Here is a 20,332-nt window from a genome sequence, read left to right as displayed (position 1 = left end):
GGCGAAATGCAGCAGGCCCTGGAGAAACTGAGGGTGCCAGCTGGCTCTGTGAGCCCACAGTTTGTCCAAGCAATGCTGCCAGAGTACAGAATCGATGTGACCTTCAGCATTTCCTACAGTGACGACTGCCCAGCCAGCACCCAGCCGTTCCCTGGGCCTTGCAGCAGCACCGTGCCGGCGCTCCATGCTGAGAACGACTCCTCGGTGAGGAGCAGCCGCCGTGCCCTGCTGAGCAGTGTGTGTGCCACTGCTGGCCTGCTGCTGCTGGCAGGAGTGCTCTGCTGGCTTTGCAGGTGTCCCAGGAGGATTCCTGGAGCTCAGCCTGTGATGGCTCAGACACACTCCCAGCTGAGCCCTGCTGACGTGGAACTGGACACCCTGAGACCTCGCAAAGCCCCTGTGCACGAGTGCAGGGCTGCACTTCCACCTCCGTTGTGGATCCCACCTTCAGGAACACTTCCCTCCCACGGGCAGCATCCCAGGCCCATCCTTCACATCACACCACCCTTCCAGCCACCAAAATATCAACTCCCTCCCCTCTATCCAGAGGCTCTGACCACCCGCCATGGCCAGGGCAACATCCAGAGGCTTAAATTTTAAAAACTTTGAAATGGTATTAAGAGCAAATCTACAAAAAAGCAAATTGCATTACAAGGTGCTATCCTCAACACCCAGAAAAAAACAACATCAACAGGCAGTTAGTGATTTTCACCATGTTTAAATTTAGAATAGAATATATTTGACCTACACCTGACAAAGAGGCAGTGGCAAAAGCAGAACCCAAGTGAAACAGGTAAAAGGATCCCTTGATGAAGAGGTAGAACTACAACCCTGCAAAAGTCAGAACAAGAAAATACACATCAAGCTGATGCTGGTGGGAATGAGGGGTGCTGGGCAAATCTCACTGCATTATGTCTCCCTGACTCATAAATATACATTTTATATAGAAGAGGCAGAACTGTCACAGAAGGATCACCAAAACCATTATGGTTCCATTGAAATTCAGAGGTGCTACAGCCCTGGAGTCTAGGCCATCTCGGAATTTTAGAGTTTTAAAAAATGCCTGACATTGTCCTTTCAATCTTTCAAAACTTTTTAAAGTGTTTCTATAAATACATCATATGTTGCATTTCTAAAGGCAATAGTAGCTACTGAACTCCTCCTGTTAGGTAATTTGATGCAATGTATCTTTAAAAATATATTTTAAAGTTCCAGTCTTGCCTTCTCTACAGTAAAACTGTCTCTTGTCTGCTTCCACCTGGGACAGTTGTAGCAGAGAACTCCTGAGAAGTTCTGCAAAAGAATTTATAAGGACTTTTTAAACATTTTGAAATCCTTCCAGTTTAAGAGATTATCATATACAAAATGCAATCCACAATCTAATTATGAACTGCATTTTGCAATCACATAATTGCACATCAAGCTACTTAATCCATAACTTCCAATTTTAATCTGTAAACTCTTTTTAGAGTTGACAAAACCTTTCTTAAACCTGAAGGCAGTGAGTGAAATAGGAGCAAAGCAGCACCAGTGGCACTATGCAGGGCAGGAGAGGAATATGGGATTGCCCTTCCCAGAAGTGCAAAGATCATCCCTTGCCACCTCTTGAGTCCCTGTGAGACTCTTCAGGTACCTGAAATACAGACCCAGTCACCAGCCCTGCTCATTTAATCACCAACCAGTCTCACCTGGCAGATACTCCAAATGTGGAGAATGGAGTCAGTAAACAAGCTAAACAAATACACATTTTAATAGCAGGTGCTATCAAATTTCTCTTTCTCTAATGAACTATTTAATTCCTGTGCATATTTGCAAGGAGTGCAGCTGAATAATAATGGCACATGAGGAGATGCAACACACAATTCCCAAGGCACAGGATGAGCTTTTCAACTCTTAACTCTCCAGCCTAGCAAATTGCAGAGCTGACATTTACATGATCCCAAGCTTCCAGACTTCAACATTCCTCTAGGAAACAAGATATGCAGTAAAATCTCATTAAAATAACCCAGAAAGTTATGAGAAGCAATAATTTTGTGGCAGTTTTCTCCATCAGAACATTTCAGCTAGGATATCAAGAGATGTGGTGATGCAGGACATTCTGTTCTCAATGAAGTAGTAAAAATAAAAGCAATAGGTCTTCACACTAGATCTCCAAGAGTTACATATTGCTTCTGTAAAAGCTGCAAATATTTTACCATATGATAGAAAATATTACCATGCAAGTACTATTTAATCACTCTGTAAAAATGGTTCTAAAATCATTTAACAGAAAATACACCTGCATCAGAGTGGCTGAATAATCACCTTGAAATTATTCATGGTACTTCAGCAAAGCTGAAGAAAGGATTCAGTCACAAATGTTCAGTGAAGAATATTTGTGTTCAGAGCTATACATCACAAACCATAGTATTTAAAGCTGCAGCTGAATATAAAATACTGATTTAGTTTTAGAAAATCTCAAAGATGTGTCTCAAACCAACTATAAGATACCCAATCTGTGAGCCCTTCAGCTGCTTACAAAGCCAGATGCAGACCAGAGGAAGGCTGACACACTTGGAGAGCTCAGGAATTCATCTTTCCTTAGCTCGTGTGGAAGACAACCCAAAACCTGGCAAGGGATCAGACCACAGACATTGGATGAGTTTTCCCAGTTGAGAATTCTACTCCTCAGTGCAAGAGGCTCTACTCAAAGAAACTGAAGACAGATCAGCTACCTTTTCATTCACAGCCATTCCAACTCAGGCCCTCAGACATGCTACCACAAGTATCTTACAAAACACACTTCATCAATAATATAATTATTAGCAAAAAATTTTATTGTACTTTTGCTTACAAAGCCTTAACTCCAACACAACAACTTGAAAGGCTTTGCTTTCTAAAGACCATTTCCATTCCATTTTTAAAAGTCTTTAAACCAACAATTTCTATCTGTAAAACCCCTCACCCTCCCACCCCTCAGATGAAAACCAAGCCTGGCACTCTCTCAGCTCAGTGTCTGGGTACCCAGTGTACGGTCTTTTCCATAATTATGGACTCCTGAGGAATCCTCATATAAATAAAAGGTGTTCATGGACCAAAATTAAGGATGTTATCAGCTTACTGTAAATTACTTCAATTTTTCTTTTTTTTTAAGACAGTCATCACTGATTTTGAAATAGTATCCAATACTTCTGGGCAAGGACTTTAAGGTGACTAACATTTTTGATTACTTGATTTACTCCATGGCAGCAGAGGTTTTCTTCATCCTAAAGCACGACTGGAAAACGCTTCAGGACAGCTCCTATTTGCACACAGCTGGTTTAACGTGATACGCAGGTTTTATACTTCATAGCAAAAATAGGTCTAGAAAAATGTAAAAACCAATCAAACCACAGCTATACAGTTGTATTGAAACAGTACCAAGAGCAATTCCAGCATTAAATATTTTTGCATTTTGGCCAGGTTTTGTCCCAAGAAACAGAATTAATCCTCACTGCCGGCCTGCTTTTCCATTTTCTGTTGTTTCCATTCTGAAAGGCAAGCAAACAAGTGGTAAGGCTTGTTACTGGAAGAAAAATCAAGTTAAAAAAATCAGATTTAAATGCTTTCATAAATACATTTTACTTCACAAACTGTCCTGTCTCTCCCTACCCCATATGCAATCTTATCTCCTCTTAATACTTCTTTAAGCAGCAGTCATTACATAAAGGAAAGGTTTCTGCAGAGATACATTTCAGCTGTGAAAAACCATCCACTATCAACCTCACCAAAACAGACAATATTCATGTGACTGGATAATATTCATGTGACTGGAGAATCCATTTTGAAAACTTGAGCTTTGGCTATTTTTTCCAAGGACTTGATTTTCAGCCCTCTTACACTGATCATTGCCTACCATCATCTCATTTCCTTCAGAGGAGGCTGGTTTGATTTTCCAGTATTTTTTGTAGAACATTTTTTGTAGGACTACTTCATTCCAGCACAGCCTAAGAGTCAACCACTTTATTACCAACAATATTTCTGTATCAGCCATTCCTTTGAAAGCCAAAGCAAGCAGAAAGTCTCAGCTACTGTTTAAACCCCTGCAGTTTAGTAAGAGTTTTGCTGCAGGGGTAATAATCATTTACTAAGAGTTTTGCTGAGGCCTAGGGAAGCCCAGCTCTCAGCAGCCAGTCTCACTCAGCACAGATGCAAACAGAAAACCAAACACTGCTGTGGTTCTCCATCAATGCTGAGAAGCAAAGGAATGTACTCAGATATTTTAATCATCAAAGGAGTATCTAATGCTGTAAACTCCACACTGACTGCTACCATGATATGGGTAGTGATACATTTCCTGATACAAACCCATTTTCTTCTTTCAGATGTTGATACAGCTCAGCTTTGTTGTTGACAGAGTTCAACCGGCCAATAAATTCCTGGTGTTTCCTAGAGTTGGCAGTATTAATTCTGTTGCTCCATAAAGACAGCAAGGACATTGGCCCTAAAATTGTAAGCAACAAGAGTCTAAGTGATGAAAATTTTGAATTAACATTACATCATTATAACACCTTAAAGGAAATTACAGATTATGATAATTCAACATGTTAAAACAACTAATATTGAACAAACTTACAGTAGTGGCTAAATAAACAGAAAATATGCAAAGTGATAATGGCTGAGGAGCTGCTGCACATGAGATGGACTCTGCTTTAAATGCAGAATCTCAGCATCAGCTCAGCCACTGTGACAGAAAATAATTCACACCAAGGAAGAGTGAGAACTGTCCATTCTGACAACTGCACTGCTTAGGCAAGTTGATTATTTATTAGCAGGAGACAGTGATTTCTGACACCTGCCCTCAAACAGCATTTCCCACATACAGGAGGTCAGACAGCACCAGCAGGAACTTGGCCAACCCCCTGTCAACCCAAGAATCAATCAGCAGACCCACACAGTGTCTCAGTATCTCCCTTTTTTCACAGACCTGGCAGGTCTGTGTTTTCCAAGAATTTCTCAACATTTAGCATTCAATTAAACATGATCTTCACTGACTTAGCTTTAACTCCAATATGATTCACCTCATTACTTTAGAAAACACAGACTGATGCAACAACATCTACCTTTAAAAGAAATAATCTGTTGCAATTGTTTTGGTTTACCTTTTGCCTTTTCAACTGTGGGCATTTCATCCATTGTAATGAGAGGCTTTTTGTTGGGGGGCTCAGGAGAATCAGGGGAGTCTTTGATAACTTCAGCTTCTGCCAGTTCTTCTTTCTCCCGATCCAAAAGACCTTTTAACCTTTTCCAGAGGGAAGGAAAAGGGTGAGGAAAAATATGCTTGAGCACAACATAATTCTTGATAGCTTTCTGTACTGCTCAAAATTATACAGGACGTGTATCATAAGAAATTTTCTTTTGACCCCTTGGAGTGGGTGAAAAAAAATAGAAAATTGTAGCCAAATAATCCTCTGTATAAGCATTACACATAGGAAGGGTTCTTAATACACAGTTTCACTTAAGTTGTTGAGACAATTCATGTCTGAATTTTGAAGGAAAGACTAAATTAAAATAAATACATAGAGAAATGATACAATTTCCTATTATCTTTTCTAGGTGAATTCAGACCCATTCACACCAAATCTCTTTTATCTCAGTCCCCATTTCTGTTCCACGTGTGAAAGCAAAGTTGTAGGAATGATCATTGACAGGAAGGCATGGAATGTCATCAGCACGGTGACAGCAGGGTAGATGAAAAGGCCCTCTCGTCCTAAGTGATCCCAGCATGCACAGAACACATGCAAATTAAGCTTACTACCATGAGTTTTTTGGATGTCTGTAGAAAGTAGTTTCAAAGAAGGAATACAGAACAGACTGACAGGTGCTTGCCACTTAGACAAGCTACAGTAACAACATGAATTACAGACAGGAGGTAAACGGACTATAATCCTGATGCTCAGCTGAAGAGAAGAGCCAAATCAAGCTGGGTTGTTTAATCAACCTGAACACTGAACTATCTACAGCTTGATAAAAGAAAACAACTGCTAGTCCCATGTTTTCAGCCATGCTTTAGGTTTCCATAAAGCAGTTTAATATCAAAAAGGTGGTGTAGTTATGACAGAATCCAACAGCAGGAACTCCTCAAGCTAAAACACCTGGCTAAGAGGTCAGCTAAGAACAACAGTTATGCTACAGTTTGATCTCACTTTAGAAAATGTACCTCTCTGAATCCTGCCATGGCTTATCTGATTCATAGTCTTTGCCCAGCTTCTCTGACTTGTCCTCTTTGTCTTCTCTCTTCCTGCCCCGTTTCTTGCGCTCCTCCTCCTCGGGGGGTTTGCTCCTGCAGGCCATGAGGCACTCCAGGACTCGCTGGTGTTTGTCAGAGTTGTTGATGTGCGCTCGCACCAGGGTCTCCAGCTCGTTCCACATGATGCGGTACTGCTCATCCCTGAGGGCCAGGAAACACCACACTGAGGGTCACCACCACCATTCAGCTACTGACTGGATGAATGCAGGCCTTAACAAACAACACAGAACCCCCAGACCAAAAATAACCCCCCAGAGATTATCTGTCCTCCAGTACTGCAGGTTTCTCCACCTGGGATTACTCCATGCTTGAACCACATTAACATTTCCCAGTTAACGCCCAGAGTAAAATATAAATTGAAATGGATTATGTCCAATGAAATCATATTGTTGGCACTTGTGAAACCTCTCAGGTGCTTGCTAACAATGCAATGTCAGAGGGCCACTCATGCACTAACATGCAAATTAATTATTACATTATTTGGGCTAAAAAAATTAAGGAAGAATTGCACCACACTATTGTCAATAACTCCCAGTCATGTAGGCAAATCAGGAGCTGAATTTCTTTTCAAAAAAATCCATTCTTGGAAATACAAGGAACACATCCCAGTGATTGAGGGATCAGAATATTCCATGTTTATTTTAAAAAAGTATCCCATATTTTAAATAACTGTTCCATAAGGCCTTTAATATATCCCAATTTTAATGCACCGTTCATTTATACTTCAGTTTTCCTTTTTTATAAACTTGAAATTATTCCACTTTATCTGTCCATATTGTATCAATTTCTTAACTTTGCTGATAACTTTGATTTCATATTTTTTAACATACTTAAATTCTTAGACAATAAAATTGTACAGTTTTCTCCCTAATATACAGCACTATCAGTACTGTTATAGCCCCTAAATGGTACAGGTGAAGCACTCACAGCATTTGGGGTGTGCAATACAGTGTTTAGTGCACTATGTATTACTTTAAACTATATTTTAAAAATCTGGTATGAAAACATTGCCAACAGAGTATTTCTGAGAAATAGTCCAGAATCAACAAAGAGAGATATGCATGTAACCTTTTTGGCCCCTTTCCTCTGGTACCAACTGTTGAAATTGGCAGTGGATCGTTCTTCCTCTCCATGTCCACCAAATTGTATATTGTTTTTTGGCAATTCAACACATCCTCATCAGTCATTGTTTCCTTCACAATCACACTGGCTAATGGTACTACCTGCAGAAATAAACAACAAGAAAATGCGTGTGTGTCACAGGAGAGCAATAGGGATTAAAAAATTAAAGGTAATGAAACAACACACAACAAAACTCCACCCTCTTATCCTCAGTTTAGTACTAATTCTAAGTGTAAGTGGATGCTTTCTTTACCCAGCAGAACTGGAGCTGTCAGGTTCAAATCACTTTATTTAAATACCATTCCAACAATCTACTGCATTAAATACAGTATTAGTTCAGCAAAAATAAAGCTGAATTAAACTGATTATACAGCAAGGGATTTATCACCCCATAGAGTTGGTACTTCATCAAGTGACAAGGCAAAACTCAATCTAGGAACAGAACAAAAATGTACACAGCCCAGGTTACTTACAGCTTGCATGTTGAAGATGGTGGTCTGAGAAATAATCATAGGCCAGTAACGAGTATGTTTCTCTAACTGATCTTTTGCACGTTCCAATGGAATTTCAAGACTTCCATCCATCTTATATCTGGGCTCTAGAAAAGGAGTTAATCGGTTTTCCCTCATAAATTCACCAAAATCCTAATGATAACCAAACAAGATACAATTAGGCATTTCTCTAACAAAGTAACTTTCAGTGAAGGGGCTAAACAGCTTAGCCTTGCTTATCACTTTGTACCATCCCACAGCCACATCTGACCCTACCAACCACAGCCCTGTCTCTAACTCTCATACATTTACCAGGGGGAACACAAAAACAGAGGCACAGAAATATGGGGTAAATATCAATGTATGGGTTTTGACAAGGAGGACTTCCAGATTTACAAGGTATTTCATGTATGGGAAGAGTTATATCTTTCCAGAAGGAACTTATGCTTATTTACGAAAGATATCAAGGATGTATTGAAAAAAATAAAGGATAAACAAAAGGCATGTCAGCTGATTGTCTGATATCAGAGTTCAAAGCCGTCAACTTCATCTTTTTTATTTACTGTACAAACACTCATGTGCAATCTATCCTTTGACAATAAGCACACGATACAGTCCTATATGTATCCAACCCACAGAAGAAACTTGCCAAGAAAAATATTTTTCTAGAACCAGAACAAACTTTAAACACTCCTAGTGCATTAAGGAGGCATTCCTTGACACACAAAGTAATTTATGAAGCAGGCATAGCAATCAATAAATGTAGTATTTTTTACCAAATACCTATCAAGGTATTTATTACAAAGGAAACTTGACCATGCAACCCACTCCAACATTTCCTTCCCACACCTAGTGCCCTGCATCTGTTGTCATGTGAGAGAAGCAGCAGTGTAGCACAGAAAGACCCTTACTGTGATCCTGTAGTCAGTGACCCTCCCACCGCAGCCCTCGCTAATTGAGGGGGGATCTTCCAGGATTGAGCGGGAGCTGCTCAACACATGCAAGAAAATCTCTCCCCCGTGGCTGCTGAGCATGTGGCTGATGACTTTTGAGCCAGACTTGCGTGGCTGCTCCAACAACACCGAGCGACCTGGTGGAGGGAGATCAGTTTCATTCACTCATTCCTGGGTGCTGCAATTTTTAAATTTTGAGCTGCATAAATACAGGAAGAATCTGAACCCACCAAGGTGGTGTTTTCACCCACCTGAACAACAAACTTCCATCTCCTCATTTCTTGACACAGAACAGGGTATATGTGCACCTTAAAATTTTACAAAGCAACACCAAAAGGCCTCTCCTAGACCAACCAATCATTTCTTCTATAGGATATTACTCTTAGGAAAAAATACATATTCATAAGGCATTCAAATGGCCCTGCTGCAGAACCACTCTCATTAAAAGCAACTTTCAAAAAGTAATAAAATAACCTCTTGAGTATAAAGGTATCAGCTGATACACTTGCTAATGCTTAAAATGGATACTGTTCTTCAGACAAGAGAAATAAAACTGCATTTGTCTTATTTTCAGTAGAATACACCAAGCATTAAAGGGTGCATTCTCCAAATAAGTTTCTTTTTGTCAGGAAGCAAAAATCAGAAGAGTGAGCTTACCTCAAATATGCTATTAATTTTGGTTCTAACCATTTTTATTAATCAAAGGACATTTTCACTACACAATCTCTAGAGAAAAACACATTCAGATATAGTCTTTAATAAAACCACTGCATGTTTAGACAATCAAATGACTTGACTGAAGGAAACATTCTGTTAAAAGGATATTTGTAATGCCATTTTGTTTGCAAACACACAAACCTCCATTTCAATACTTGTTGCTTCTTTACATATTTCCTCCCATCTTTAAGATTCAAAATACAATTGCCTTTGAAGACATTTAAAAACTTTCTTCTCTTATTTATAGGACATTTTAAAATAAATGTAGTATTTTTACAGTATATACACATTACTGCTACACCAATCAAAATGTGCCACATGCTCCATTTACAAAATTAAAAATTTTAACATTGAATAATTAGCCAAGGACACAAATTTACCATTAAGGAGAAAGTTTGTAAGGCATGAAGAAGGTCTGCTATTTACATCTACTGGTGAAATTCTGTATGCTCCGGTGCAATAGTGCAGTTCTGAAAAATAAAGGAGTAGAAAAGTGGAGTGTAATTCCAGAGACAGAAAAAAAAAATCCACAAAATAAAAGAATGGAAGAGGAGGAGGCTAGTCCACAATGAGCAGAACTAAAAAGTCTAGCTGCCTCTCAGTCTGAAAGTGCCCACTGGAAGGATTCCCAAGAATCCACAGCTCTGAGAATCTCATACATTCCCAACCAAGCCCTGTTTCCAGCAGAACCCCCAATTCTTTATCTCTTGAATCACTTCACTGATCAGTCAGTCTGCTCTTATTTCTCTTATCTCTATTTCTGGCCTGCTGGCTCAATGAGTCAACATAAATTGCTAATAGTTAATAGGGTGCATGAGCTGCACAGCCATCTCAGATCTGCCCTGGCTTTCTCTCCTGTACTCAAATTTGTACAAGTTACCAACCAGGTCTGGAAAGTTCCATGGCACCTACCCACACTGTTGGTTCGAGGAGTGCACCATTTCAGTGTCACAGTTTCTTTAAATGTGCCTTCTCTGCTATTGCCACCCACGTGGTTATCACCTGCAGAGAAAGGCAGAAAGTGGGGGGATCAACCAGAGTTTATTACACAAAAACAACTCTAAACTTGAGGTACAAAATATAACATGAATATATACACAAAGCAATCTAAATTTAAAACTTAAGATACCTAACCTTTTGATTTGACAATTAGAAAGTTCTACATAAGTTTAGTTCTATCAGTAGCAGGCAATTTTTTCCTGCTAAAATGCTCAGGACTTAAAGACAATATCTTTATCAAAATTTTCCACACAGAAATCAGAACTCCTACATACTAGAGCTGACTGTTTCTTGTACATATTGTATTCCCAAAGTCAATTAAACCAATCTAAAGGTACATTTGACAAGTTTAATTTTTTGGAGAAAGAAATATTTGGTCTCATCGCTATGTCACATTCAGCCTGAATTCTCTCAATGTGTTCTACTGACCACAAATGCTTTATTATTAAAATACTGGAAATACTTTATTATTAAAATTAACTGCAACAGTTTTAGAAATTATCTTCAGAATATCTGAAGGCCAAACTTATTTAACCTGAAAATTCCTTGACAACATTTCAGAGAAAAAAGACCAGTGTAACTAAATTCCCACTTTCCTAGCATCAGAGCTATTACAGCTGAATTATGTATTTAGAAACAAATGAAAGAACCCAAAATTTACAGGATCATAGAGCAGACTTTTTCCTCTCAAAGTCCTGATGGGAAAATGTGAAGAGGAAATGCAGTCAGAGTGCTTTTGTATTTTCCTAGGAGACCTAATTCCTTGAGCCTACAGGTTTTACAAAACTGCTTCTGAGCCCTGGCAATAAAAGCTTCAAGATTTCAACATCATACCACAGTTCAGGTGAGGCTGAGGTCATTACTGCAACACCCCATGCTTTTCATCAATCTTTAGTCATCCACTCCCCTAAAATTTGGAGCACAACACTTGGAGATGACAGAGGAGTTGCCTCCTCTTCCTCAAAGCAATGGGACAAAAAGCACAAACTCCCCAAAATGGCTACTTATGGATCATATGACATTTAATTCTACTAATAGAGAAGTTATAAGCTGATTTTAACAAAGTTTGACATCAGGCAGTTTCCTCAACAAAATAATTCTGCAAAAGGCTAAGTGTTGTGCTTTTCTAACTTTGGTTGAGCTATTAAAAATTCACCTCAGAGGTGATAGCAATTCCAAATTTACAAAAAAAAAAGATAGGTATTTCAAATACAACAAAAAAGCTCAACAGCCAAACAAGTCTTGTTTTTTCCAAAGCAATTATTGCCATAAACAGGCCTGTGGGATGTAAGTGGTGCTAATTATTATTACTTAAAGTTCAATTGTGCAAGGCATAATTTTGCACAAATATCCACAAGAGAGACTTCATTTTGTAAAATCTCCCTACATATTTGGTCTCTCACCTACTTTTTGTATCTCAGTAAGAAACTGACATGCCCTTCAAATCTCACAGCAATTTCCTGAACAAATGTGAATTTGGCCTGTTTTCTCATTGCTGTATTAAAATATATCAATAATGAGCAAAACTCTAATGCCAACATTACAAATTAAATTTCCTGGGTTACAAGGAATAACTGAAATATTTACTATTTGAGCCTGAAAATTACATGGATTTGAAGGTCTCAATCTTCCTTTGTGAATACTCCCAAAGAGGCTGATCAAAAGCCACCTTCAGAGGGCCATTCCTACTTACCACTCTTTAAAAAATCCACATGTGCCTCTTTGTGATGAAGCAGCTCCACATCATAGTTGGCTGATGTGTTAGCATGTTGTTCTTCCTTCAAAAGAGAAAGGTGGATATAAACAGAATTACTTTAGCTAGAGGTCACCATTTTCATAAATTAATGATTCTACATTTGTCTTTCAGTCTGGAAGAAAACAAAAAATCTCCAAGTGCCTCAGACAACAACAGGATTGCAATGCTGAGGGAACTTTGCTTTCTGAGCAGTTTAAAGATGCAGCCAACTACTTTTCCTCTTATTTACTTTTTTGAAACCCTATTCCTCTTTACACAAGCCTCATGTCACCATGCAGAGCATCACATACAAGTAAAAACTAGGCTTGACTACTTCACTAAATAAGTGAAGTTAAGGAAGCCTACAAAATGTTACATAATCACCAGCAGTTACAACTTACTGAGCAGCAGCAAAGACTCACTGCAGGGTAGAGTGACAATTACTTTTCAAAACCAAAAATAAAGAATCCAAACCAAAACCCACACTTTGAACTTAGTACTTCTTAAGCTTATGAAATGAAGTGCACTTGCAGCTGCAAGTTTATAACTAAAAAAAAAATTGATTTTTGTAAAGAGGACACTGCATCTTCAAACAGCTGCAGAAGATCAGCAAAAACAGAACAGTAACTCCACTAATTTACTCCAAGTTTAAAAAGAAAAACAATTAAAAAAAAAAAAAAAACACAGAGAACCCAACATATTCTATTACTATAAGGACAAAGGCAGAAGGGAGAGGCACACCAGCAGCACACAGGTCAGAAAGTTACAGACAAGGTATTTGCAAACTGAAGTCACATCTATGTCATGACCCATGTCAAACTCTCATAAAAACTGAAAATTATTTTGATATCATGTTTTAACTCATAAAATCCATGCAATATTGCTAGATTTCAAATATGCAATGATTGACTGTGTTACAAGTTAATGAATTTTTTTAATCATGAAGGTTACCTGCCCATGGCTCATTTTCTGTTAGAATACTGACACATCTGTCTCAATTGTCTCTTGCTGCCTGATCAGAAAATTACTGTCAACTTAACACCTGACATTCTAAACTGATTTCCCTCCAACTAGCAAAAAAATTTAAAATATGGACATAACTTCTACCACAAGACACTTAATTGAATCTCTTTCTTAACTAGATATATCCTGTCTCCATTTCATGTTTATGGATTTTCAGAGTAGAAAACCCACTGGAAAATCCTTGGTAAAAAAAGCAGCTTTTAGTTACAAACACCTTTATGTTGGGTGGGCATGATAATGAAACAGAGGAAAAAGAGACTCACTATGCCACTATAATGCACAAGGGTCAAGAATATCTAAACACAACTAGAAAAAGACAAAAGAATCACAGACAAATTGATCTGAGGTAAACAAGACTGTATTTATATAAAGTAATACAAACAGAACTGAAATAACACTTGTATTGCTACATCAAAAAGTGAGATTTGGCAATACAATATTTTGTTCTGTGATCCTTCTTTACTTTTTTTCCCCTACTTCATTTTTACTAACCTGATCACAGACATTGAATGTGGGCTAATAAAAGAAAAAAAAAAAAAACAAAACAGAAAATATGATATGGAGAGAAAAACAATGTAAAAATTCAATTAAAATAAACATCAGAAGTTTCCAAACAAATTTAGAAGTGATGCATCTGGTTAACACAGAGCTGCAGACACAATATTACCTTCATAGGGATGTTAGTTATTGTGGTTGAAGCCAGATCAAAGTGTTGCTGTACTAAAAGATTCAGTTTTGTAGCCAGGTGCCTCCCTGCACGGACACTGTGCACTTCACTGGTTAGAACAGGGGAGAGCTGAAATGAATTGATACATAGAATTCATAGTTTAGGTTGTGATATCATTCAACAGTACAGTTTGTTCAACTCTCAAATAAGCATTTATACTGCTAAAGCTACCACTCAGAAACCCACACCAGGGGAAACTACTGAGCAAGAAGCAAAAAACTATTTTCATTCTGAATTTTGAGCTTATGCCAACTGCTACAGATGCAGTACTTAAAAATGGTTAAAAAAATTAGAAGTGTGCTAAAAATTGAGTCACTAATTGTTGATAGGAAAAAATAGCATCACAACATGGGGAATAAATCTTAACAGCAGCTCTGGGCCTGGTTTTACATTCTTTCACCTGCTGAGTAACAGCAAAGTAATGTTTAGATGTCTACCTGTAAGTGCATCGTACATACACAAGGCAAATAAACACAAGCTAGGAGATGTATTTGATTTTTCCTTAGCCAAAAAGAACATTGGGTTGGGGCTCAAAACCAAAACAAAATAAATTTAAAAAACCACACAACAAAAATGACAACAATCCTCCAAAACCCTAAAACAAGAACCCCAAACAACAACAACAAAAAAATCCCAGAACCCAGACCCAGAGAGAGAAGTAGTCAATTTGCTATCTTCTAATCACAATTTTTAGCACAACTACAGCAGAGTTCTGTAGAAATGAATCACAGGAATGTACCTCCTCATAGTCCTTTTCATATATTAAATACTATGCAGCACTACATGCTTTTCATGTTAAGTCATTTTTCTGGGGTCTTTTCTTACAGACAGCATGTTAATGCAGAGCAGACTGTTGAATAGCAGAATATATTACAGATTTTTTAATGTACTTGGTTTCAAACAACCACCACATGTGCTTTTGCTACTGAACAACTGAGAATAATTTGCACTGTTTTCAGTCTGACATGGTTCAATCTGGGATAAGCTTTCTCATTTTAAGTTCCTCACCTCTTTTTTAGGACGATCTGAAACAAGGCTGTCTTCACCAACTGGGTACGTGTGGATTAACACCAGTTCACATTTCTGAATCTGCATTAGACTTAAAAAAAAAATCATTTTGCTTAGCCTACAGCATGGCAGATTATCTCCTAAAATTAAATTAATTCTGATATCTAGAACACAGAATCAAAACATATGTTAGTAACATGTTGTTTATGAAAGCGTGTTGCAGGAACTAGGTTACAGATACAAATTTCAAAAGCACAGACTTCAAAATAAGTTCTGATCAGAATAAAAATAAAAGCCTAACACTTCTTGCTCCTCAGATGCTACAGCTCTGTGCTTCTTTTTTGGACACATCGATGGAGTAAGTCCTTAACTGGTGCAATCTGTTCAGCTTTATTCAGCTGAATATTGACACTACAGAGGATTTGTGTCTCCAAGTGTAGGTAAGAATGAGGGGATTCCAGGAAACATGAGAACAACTACCCAAACAGCACAGAGAGCTGGGACATGTAATGGGATATATGCTAATCCTGATGTGGCTGAAGTTTGGAGTGATACAAACGTTGTACCACATCTGTACCTACAGGAATGAGACATCCTTGTCTTTACAATAGATTTAACACCTAATTTCTTGGGCAGGATCCTTTATACATGCATGAAACTGCAACTGCAGCAGGAAAAAAAACAGGAGAGTGCTGCTTCTGCTCTTGAAGTGCCTGAGGAGCAACCAGGAATAGGATCTCAACCCACAACAACTTTACAAGATAACACAGCGCTGTAGACAAACACTTCAGTTTCATTAGACAAAACATACATGGAGAAAGACTTCTCAGAGGAGATGCACTCTGTATTTTAAGATTCCTTTATCTCAAGGGAAGCTCCAGGCAATACAGTCATTTAGAAACTAAAACTAGTTTCAAAGAAGTTAGCTGTTTTAGTCAAAGGAAGGTGAACATGAAAGTAAACAGTATAATCAAGAAAAACTGCTCCAGATAAATTAGTGATTAAAAACACAATGTGTAACAAGGCACAGTTATGCATCTGATTTTGGAGCAGATGTAGAAGGTAACAAGCTAAAGAAATCCTGTCCTATGAGGATGACACTAGAAAGAAAATGATCATACATCAGCTCTAAGCCAACAATATGATGATTTACCACCTTCTACTTCACATTCATTCAAATGGTTCATTATAGTGAGTTTTGTGAAATACATCCATATTTCCTAGAGGATAGAAAAAACTGTAAAAAGCATACTCACTGGTCAGAGTTAGCTGCAAGTTTGTTGTGCTCATGAATGGTCTCCTGAACACAATCCTCCAGCATCCGAACGTGGCTGTCACTACAAAGAAAGGTGGATTTCATTAAGGCTGCACCATCTGTCAGAACCCCGTAACAAAACCTTTGATAAGGTGAGAAGTGCTCTGAGAAGGATCTGTGCAAAGGAGCTGCCTGCAGCCCTGGTGGCAATGCCAGGAGCCAGCAGAGCCCGCGGTGCCCACCTCTTGGCGTTGGTGATGCAGATGATCCTGCCGCGGTTGCCGACGCGCTCGGCGTTCTCCATGAGCGTGGTGCGGGCCTCGTGCTGGTACTCGGTGATCTTGCAGAGCGCCTCCACGGCGGCCACCAGCCCGTGCAGGATGCTGCAGCACTCGGGGTCCGCCCGCGGGTTCGGCGGCCCCACGGCCGCCAGCGCCGCCATCAGCTGGGCGGGACAGAGAGCTGTTACCCCCAGAGGCACCTCCCAGCTTTTCTAACACTCTGACTGCAGACTAACACTGGCAGAAGGGCAAATGGGACCACTAACGAACCTCACCGGCAGCCTTCTGGAAAACATTCGGCCCTAAATTATCCTTTGCAATTTAATTATTCGCATTTATTACAGAAAAATACCTGACCAAAATAACAACTTATTATAACAACTTATATCCAACACCCGAAAGACATTCTAATATTGCTCGTTGCCCTCCGCTTTTATTTTCTGAGAGTTTGGAAATGCATTTCTTCCTCAAAGTAAATTTTTCAGAGGATGAAGCACAACCATAAATAGGATATTAACAATTAAAGTATTTAACACAAGTTATTTGCCTCTCATGCAAATATTTCAAAAAAGAATTTAAGTTCAAAATGTAGCACTAAATTACAGAAGAAATATGTAACTAATTTATTGATAATGTTTATTTTAAATATTTAAGTCTCTACTTAAAGATACTGGATTCTTTTTAAATTTTGTCCATAGAATAATCCAGGCTCACAGGCAGCTATTTGAAATTCTGTTATACAACAATTTCAGACTAGCTCCACCAACACTGTAATTAACCAGAGTTACTTCACATTGAACACAATGTTTATTTCACAATGAAATCTGAACTACAAAACAAAAGAACAGTTATAAATCATACCTCCTGCAAGTTCTGATCTTCCTGAGTCCAAGAATTCAACACATGAGCCCCAGAATCACTCACAATGAAGTTCACCTACAACGATCAAAAAAGCACATTAAGGTAACAGCCATTAAATTGTTACTTCCCCAAATTTAAACCAACATGAATTGTACTTCTTTTTTCTGGTTGTCCGGAGATAATGTGCAATGACAAGCCAAACTCAAAATAACAAACCCACAAAAATCACACAGTCCTGCTATATTAAGCTTTCCCCTTAGTAATATAATTAACAACTTATATTTGTAGACCAGAAAATCATTCTCTACACCAAATAAGATTTACAAAATATTAGTATTTTAAAAGTGATATTATATTTTCAGCAGGATAGGCACAAAATAAAGTAAATTCTAATACTGTAAACTGCACATCATTCTCCAAAGTCTGCCACAGTATATCATGGGGTAAATATCTACCATGATTTAACAAACTAAGAAAACACGGTTTTCTAAACAAGGAGCTGTGTGTGCCAGGAAGCTCTCCTCCCACTTTTCCAAACTGTTAGCTCCAGGGCAATCCTACTCTCTTCATAAAGCCCAGAATTCCTTCAATGCTGACACCAAAACTCTTACAGAGAGCCTACCATGTGTATTCAGCAAGAAAATTCAACTTAAGACAATTCCTCACTGAGGCTTTTGTAAAGTCATTGTTCAGGAGAGCACAATAATAAAGCTCTAAGTTGCCTAAAGCACCTCTCCATGTTTTGCACCAGCTTGTAATGTGACATTAGAACAAGGAAAGATTCCAAAATTAAATATGTAATGAGATTTACATACTACTAAAACTAATAAAATAAAGTATATAAACAGCAAAATCAATTTTTAAGTGATAAATTACAATTTGATATCTTACTCTAAACAACACAAAGATATTAAAATACTTAAATAAAAAATGAAAACATCCCATATTGTATCAAGCATGATATGCAGCATGGCTGGCAGAACCTACCAGTTTCTTGAAAGGGAAAATATCATACATTATTCTACAGTATTCCATGGATGACTCCACTGAGCAGGTCCACAGGGACTTGGAGATGGGTGCCAGAGGAATGATGCCCTGGGTGCGGTTCTTCACTAACATATCGAATTCCACGTGCTGCCTGCATGATTCTGCCATGTAGGGGCAGTGATCCACAACGAAAACAGTTTTGTGAGACTCAGAAAATATTTTCATTTTCTTCCTGAAAGAAACAGACATCGAAAGTGGAAAGAAATTGCACACGGTGAAAAAAACCCAAACAAAACACATCGTAAATTGACTCTGAAAATTACACATACATCCTAGAAATTCATAAGTTTTACACTCCGTGTTTAGTAGACTACATTTTTAATCAGAAGACACTATTTTTTCTCGGGAGGAAAAATAAAGAAAAGTGGAACTATATTACTGAAAAGGCAACAAAAATACACAGTATTAGTCTCCCCACTTCTCTATTTAAAACCAACTTTAAAGAAGTACACAAATTGCTTCCTATTTAAAGCTTATTTCCTAAAACAAGTAACATCCAAAAGAAAAAAAAATTATTATTAAAGACCTATAAGTAACATAATCCAAATTTTAGTCTTGGCTTCGCTAAATATATATTATTTTTAAACAAATAGTTGCATCTGTACTTCAGCATCTCATGACAAATATACCAAGTGTGGAATTATAAAAATCACAGAGCAGGTAAAGCTGGAAGGAACCTCCAGAGATGATCTGGTCAAACCCCCAGCCAAGACAGGTGACCTAGAGGGGGTAATGCCTTCACTGGGTTTGGAATGTCTCCAGAGGGGGACTCCCTTCCCAGGCAGCTGCTCCAGGGCTCTGCCACCTTTTATGTACAGAAGTTCTTCCTCATGTTGAGGTGGAACTTCCTGTGTTTTCGTTTATGGCCACTGCTCCTCTCCTGTCGCTGGACACCACCGAAAACAATTTCTAGCATAAGAATTTACTTTTCCACGCGCTTCTGCTGAATTACAGAATACACAAGACAAAAAATACATGTAAGCTCATTTTGAAAAAATCTAAAATCCCAAAGCAACGAGGATCACGGAAGTGAGACCGCGGCTTCCTCGGGGGGAGGCAGCGGGGCAGGTTTGGGCCCCGCGCTCGGCTCAGCGCGGCCCCTTGGCCTGACCCGGCCGCTGCCTGCCCGGCCCGAGCGCCCGCAGCCCGCCCCGGGCGGGGCAGGGAGCCCGAGGGGCCGGGGCAGCGCCGCTGCAAGCGTTACGGCGACGGCGAGCGCTCCTCACCTGGGCCGGCTCCTCCTGTGGTGCAGCAGCCCCGGTCCCGCTCCTCGCCGCGCCCGGCCGCGCCCGCGGCCCCGCTCCGAGGAGGAGGAGGGACGAGGCCCGCGGGGCGCCCTAGACGGGGCCAGGCGCGGGCGCCTCCGGCCGGGCGCCCTCCATGTCCCTGCGGCGCTCTGCTCCCCTTCGTCGGGCGGCTCGGCGGGGAGCGCGGGGCCCGGGTCCGACCTACGCGCCCGGCGCCCGCGGGGGTGGGAGAGGCGGCCGGAGCCCCCCCCGCTCCGCCCACCCCTGAGACCGCGGGGGCCCCGCGCGGCCACGGGCGCCGCCGGCACCGCGGCTCCCCCGGGGGGAGCGCCCGGCCCCTGTCCGCACTTTCCCGGGCCACAGCGCCCGGCCGGGATCACTCGCGCAACATGCCGAGGCCGGCGCCGGCCTCGCTCTCGTTCTCGCTCCCGTTCCCTCTCCTGTTCCCCAGCCCGATCCCGCCTGGGCGCGGACGCCCCGCCCGTCCCAGCGCTGCCCGGACGGTACGGGGGAGGAGCTCGCGATCTCGCGAGAGCACGGGGCCGCCCTGTGGGCGGGCCCCGCCGAGGCCGCCGTGTTCTCGCGAGATCTGCGGGCG

At 40.1% G+C, this 20,332-nt stretch overlaps 1 protein-coding gene across 4 annotated transcripts; it reads right to left on the bottom strand.

The window, feature by feature from the left end:
* Nucleotides 1-3,115: 3,115 nt before the first annotated feature.
* On the bottom strand, nt 3,116-20,211 carry INTS13 (integrator complex subunit 13). Of its 4 annotated transcripts, none has more exons than XM_059472753.1 (17): nt 19,714-20,211; nt 18,428-18,659; nt 17,441-17,515; nt 16,541-16,743; nt 16,300-16,380; nt 15,044-15,134; nt 13,976-14,104; nt 12,244-12,328; nt 10,464-10,553; nt 9,932-10,021; nt 8,793-8,971; nt 7,864-8,034; nt 7,337-7,491; nt 6,179-6,409; nt 5,121-5,260; nt 4,327-4,462; nt 3,116-3,509 (listed from the first exon to the last, which is right to left on the bottom strand). In XM_059472753.1, exons 2-17 carry the CDS (start codon nt 18,650-18,652, stop codon nt 3,470-3,472), a joined length of 2,121 nt encoding a protein of 706 aa, XP_059328736.1. In that variant the 5' UTR covers nt 18,653-18,659; nt 19,714-20,211; the 3' UTR covers nt 3,116-3,469. The 4 variants fall into 4 exon arrangements, with proteins under 4 accessions (XP_059328736.1, XP_059328737.1, XP_059328738.1 ...); XM_059472754.1 differs by lacking the exon at nt 19,714-20,211 and adding an exon at nt 19,165-19,377; XM_059472755.1 differs by lacking the exon at nt 19,714-20,211 and adding an exon at nt 19,117-19,136.
* Nucleotides 20,212-20,332: the final 121 nt, after the last annotated feature.

This window comes from Ammospiza nelsoni, chromosome 5 (assembly GCF_027579445.1).
Source record: "Ammospiza nelsoni isolate bAmmNel1 chromosome 5, bAmmNel1.pri, whole genome shotgun sequence".
Taxonomy (NCBI): Eukaryota; Metazoa; Chordata; class Aves; order Passeriformes; family Passerellidae; genus Ammospiza; species Ammospiza nelsoni.
Note: the sequence above shows the minus strand (reverse complement) of the source record. Positions and strands in the feature narration are given on the sequence as shown.

What these genes read in the sequence shown, in the direction of transcription:
- INTS13 (XM_059472752.1), bottom strand. Translation starts at nt 18,676, where the DNA reads ATGTCTGTTTCTTTCAGGAAGAAAATGAAAATATTTTCTGAGTCTCAC. An exon ending in TGTGGATTTTTTAAAGAGTG is followed by an intron (nt 10,554 to 12,243) that starts GTAAGTAGGAAT and finishes CTTTCTCTGCAG; the next exon opens with GTGATAACCACGTGGGTGGC. An exon ending in TCCTCGAACCAACAGTGTGG is followed by an intron (nt 10,022 to 10,463) that starts GTAGGTGCCATG and finishes TTTATTTTTCAG; the next exon opens with AACTGCACTATTGCACCGGA.